Source organism: Macrobrachium nipponense, chromosome 39 (genome assembly GCF_015104395.2).
Source record: "Macrobrachium nipponense isolate FS-2020 chromosome 39, ASM1510439v2, whole genome shotgun sequence".
In the NCBI taxonomy this organism is placed as follows: domain Eukaryota; kingdom Metazoa; phylum Arthropoda; class Malacostraca; order Decapoda; family Palaemonidae; genus Macrobrachium; species Macrobrachium nipponense.
The window spans coordinates 17,389,680-17,394,903 of NC_061099.1; the positions used below are offsets into that span (position 1 = coordinate 17,389,680).

General features: G+C 31.4%; 1 protein-coding gene across 1 annotated transcript in view; it reads right to left on the reverse strand.

The window, feature by feature from the left end:
- LOC135210158 (zinc finger protein 236-like) overlaps nt 1–858 on the reverse strand; it is a 9,585-nt gene extending 8,727 nt beyond the window's left edge. The window contains exon 1 of the mRNA XM_064242980.1: nt 725–858. Within this exon, the coding sequence (XP_064099050.1) occupies nt 725–726 (2 nt within the window). The 5' untranslated portion in view covers nt 727–858. The remainder of the gene's footprint in view (nt 1–724) is intronic.
- Between the last annotated feature and the right edge of the window lie 4,366 nt (nt 859–5,224).

The following is a 5,224-nucleotide window of genomic DNA, read 5'->3' on the forward strand; positions in this document are numbered from 1 at the left end:
AAAGTCGTGTTGACGATATTGTTGTGATGAAAGTGCCACCCCAGCGTCTATGGGTACAAGTGGTGTGCAGATTTAGCACAGGAAATGGGAAGTTTGTTGACACAAGCAACTCCGCAAACATCGAGATGGCGTCAATCTTCTAAACATTTTTAATTGTAAGTAAAAATTTCGAAAGCTTCATGGGGGTAGTGTGCACTGCGTTGGCCACACTTTTCATTACCCTGTTTAAATCTTAAAATATGGCCTTAATTTCTAACTTTGGAGAAAATACATCTAGCTACTTCGAAAGGAGAGTAGAGGTCTTGAGCTCCTTTTCTCACCACCAACAACTCATGACTGATGACCATCTCCGGTGTCAGGACGTGTTAAAGTACTTTTACGGAGGGTGGCCAAAAACGCATTACCTAGGTAGGTAGTGAGTTGGCCAGTCCAGCCAGTTGTTTACCCTAAAAGTGGGTAACTTCTTGATAAAAGACTAAATTTTCATGGTAGCTGATACCCCATGCGGAGTTAGTTCTACCCATTATATTTTAAATACAAAAAAAATAATTGACTCGTAGCCTATACCTACTAGGTATGGCTATGACGTTTTACCTTAAGGCTGAACGAACGACCCAAAATAAGTCTGAAAAACCTCCAAATTTTAATTTTCCTTTTAAATATACATAACTTAGCTCAATTAACATCTTTTCACAATAAAACTAACCATAATCAATATACTCACATAATTGATAGATTTAACTGAGGTAAAATATATTACGTGAATTTCTTCAATAGAAACAAGACTTTTCGGTCAGGCGACCTCAGTCGATGTTTTGGTAACAGATGTGATATGATCATATGAGTAGACTCTAGAGCGAGGATTTATCTTCATTTTTCAGGCTTATATTCCAATATGGAGGTAATTTAACATTTTTTAGCATTAATATATTAACCTGTGTGTGTTTTACGTGTATATATTAGGGCTTGTGCCTTGTATGATAAGGCGCCCTATGAGGTAATGTTAGACTTGCGATAATCTATACGCTAAGTCGGTTGGTATTGCACTTCCATCTTCAATGGAGTGTCTTGGGTTTTGTAGATCACTTACGAAGTCGGTATTATCTTTACGACGATGTGTTAAACTCATGGTTCGGTGAGGTTCTTGTAGAAAACACTAAGTATAAAAATTATATATTCTTCTGAAGTTTTACATGGTGAAGATCAGATATGATTGTACAAGTCTTCTAATAACGATAGCTTGATCGCTTCTGCCAATGATGATGGCTAATCCTATCCTCTACATGATAAAGCTTAGGTAAAGAGGTAGCAGGTCTTCTAATGACGATAGCTAACTCTGTTCTGCCTGTCTACCATCTCTGTTACAAGTTATGAAGGAACAGACAGTAGTTCGAACATATGAACATACTATCAGATGACATAGTTTCATACGAACACACAATCGAATGAGACACGCTACAGATCACGTAGGCCGTTTGAATAATAGGTCGGGGTAGTTGTCTCAAGCAGGGAGCTTGGACTAATGTTTATAAACAATTGAATGACTACAGGTGACGGCATGTTATCTTAGCTTACATACTTATTGTATACGTCATCTTTAGCGTCTCTAGTCTGATCACATTCCTGCAAGCAAATCTGGTTGACCTCTTTAGTTTTAGACTTTTTATATATAATGGACTAACATTCCATATTTTTATTATGTAAACACTTACATTAGCTCGGTCAGCTACCAAAACCAGCTACTGAATATTACTCAAACTTGACTTGCATTTGACTTATAGGAGTGTGATACAGACACTATGTGAATATATATTATAATATATTATATATATATAATATATATATATATATTAGTAAATAAAAATTCATGTACATGAATTGATTCAAGTAATAAAATATAAAACAATGATATTGGTAAATAATAGTGATCACATGATATATATAATGATACAGTTTTTCACTCATCTCTTTAAGATACTTATGCTACAGAAAATACTAATGTACTCTGATAATTGCATAGAATGAAGATTAACATGATAAAAATCATATTTTAACTGATAAAAAATTTCATATATGAATTGATAAAATTATTAATGTTTATGCTGATTGATTCGTTGATTTTTATGCTAAATGTTATATATCTGATTAGTAATTCATATACTAACTCATAAATAACTGCAGATATTGGTAAGATAAAAAGGTAACAGATTGATTATAGGCTACCTGATTTGTTATACATATGTATTATGGATTCTATAATAATTATGATTAATATATGTGCACTTTAAATAGATTCCTATTGCGTACACGCAAAGATATATTTAGATTCTGTTATTTATGATCATTTATATAAGAGATTCCTATTGCGTACACGCAAAAAATATATTTCGATTCTGTTATTTTTATGATTTCATGATCATTTATATATAGGATACATGATACTTTATATATATAGGATACATGACCGAGGTTATACTACTTCACATTTTAACTAGCTTTCGAACAACTTTTCGTCCATTACACAGTTCCAGACAAACACCTATAGCCAATTGAAACGGCCTTTTCAATGGTTAAAACAAGGGGAAAATTTGCTGGGCGGGTCCAACGTTCCATTTTGCGCTCATACTTATTCTCTGCATCCTAAGCTACACGATTTACGTTCGCGATGAATAAAAAAAATTTCATTTCTACATTAAAAGTTAATTTTCAGCTTTTAGTTTTCCAATACAGAAGCAAAAAAATTTTCTTAACTCGAATATATTAACTTTTGTTTTATTATCTACATTGAAATTTTTTTTTTTTTTAGTTCATTCTCCATCATGGAGAAAATCTAACAGTTTTTAATGTAAATACATCAACATGTGTGTGTTTTACATGTATAAAACTTCGTTTTTTTTCGAATACTGGTTACACTGTTTGAAACCAAATATATAACCTGGGTGTTTGACGTGAATACGATTTCATTTTGCAGTTTTATTTTTCAACAAGGAAGCAAATTAACAGTTCTTAAACACTGTAAAATTAAACTACAGGGGCTTTAGGCAAATGAAATATTCTTAAACATAAGTATACAAACCTTCGTTTACTTTCCAATACGGAATTAAGTTAAAAAAGTTAACATTAATAAATAACAAGGTTTTCGTTTATAAAATTTCATTTTTCATTTTCGAATATTGAGGCAATTCAACATTTTTAAAATTTCAACATTAAGCTCGGGTGTTTATTTATTATTAAAGTAAGCATAAAACTACGTTTATTAATCTTGAAACTAAATATAGCATTATTTGGAAAATGTAATAACAGACTGGCACTGATACGTTGGGTCCAAACCTAGAGGTACTCCTATATATATATATATTATATATATATATATATATATATATATATATATATATATATATATATATATATATATATATATATATATATATATATATATATATATATATATATATATATATATATGTATGTATGTATTTGTATGTTTGTATGTATGTATGTATGTATATATATATATATATATATATATATATATATATATATATATATATATATATATATATATATATATGTGTGTGTGTGTGGTGTGTGTGTGTGTGTGTGTGGCCTATATCCTTAAATCCACGATAGAAGAAAGGTAAATGAAACAGGACTTGGAACAAGTACTTTCGTAGTATATTCTACATTTTCAAGTTCACACTGAATAGATAAGTTGTTTGAAGATTAAGCCAGCCTTGTGCTGGCACGGGCTCTTGCTCCTGGAGCAGCCCGTAGGAATATAAAAGAAGTTGACAGGCCTTTATATACAAAAACAGAAAGGGGGCGGGGGGTTACAGTTTATTAATCTGGGCGGCAACTTCTTTAAGCAAAAGAGATAAGGAAAGAGGATCAAGATCAAGATATAATCTTGGGTGGACATTTAAGTTCTTTGTTGGCGTCCCTTCGATAAAGATAGACTCCAACAGATTCCTTTTCCAGTGATCTTTGATCCTGCAGATTATCGAGGAATTATCCCAGTTATTAGCAGGGCCTGTCTTGAGCCAGTGATTCCCAATGCCATTATTTGTTAATTCTCTTGAAATGACATATTTGTGTTGAGAGCATCTTAACTTTATGTCCTTAAAGGTCTGTCCAACATAAATCTTATGACATTCTCTACAAGGAACACTGTCTACAATATTGTTTGAAATTGGAGGACTATTCTTAATTAGTTTATTTCTCAAAATATTATTATATTTAAATACTAAGTTAATATCAATAGTTTTTAAAAGAGGTACAGCAGGAATGAAATTGGGATGAAATGGTATACTGAGAATATTCTCAAATTCTTTGTTAATACTAATTGGATTGTAATAAGTCTTCATTGCTTTATTTTTACAAAGCTCCAAAACATATGGCGGGTAACATAATGATTCTCCTATTTTTTCAATAATGTTAAGCTCTTTTTTTAAAAATTCCGCACTACAATTCTAAGAGCTCTGAGATATATAATGGAAAATGTTGTTATCTTAATTTGTTAGCAAGGTTAGAGTAAAAACGAATATATGACAAGTTATTAGTAGGTTTCCTATATATTTTAAAACTAAAATTGGTGTTATTTCTAATAACTAAAACATTAAGAAATGGTAAAGAATGTCATAAGATTTATGTTGGACAGACTTCTAAGTACCCAAAGTTAAGATGTTCTCACCACAAAATGCCATATTAAGAGGCTTAAGGAATAATGCCATTGCAGATCATTGGCTTAAGACAGGCCATGTATTAACTGGGATAGTTCCTCGATAATCTGCAGGGTCAAAGATCACCGAAAAAGGAGTCTGTTGGAGTCCATCTTTATCGAATGATGTCAACAAAGAACTTAAATCTCCACCCAGGATTATACATTGATCCTCTTTCCTTATCTCTTCTGCTTAATGAATATGCTGCCCAGATTAATAACTATAACCCAGCCCGCCCCTCTTTCTGATTTTGTATATAAATGCCTGTCAACTTCTTTCATATATTCAGTGTGAACTTGAAAATGTAGAATATAATACGAAAGTACTTGTTCCAAGTCCTTGTTTCATTTGCCTTTCTACTGTGGATTTAAGGATATTCTCATGTACCTGTTCCTTCGTGCTACATTGGATATACATATATATATATATATATATATATATATATATATAGATATATATATATATATATATATATATATATATATATGCAGTGGAACTGCGATGCC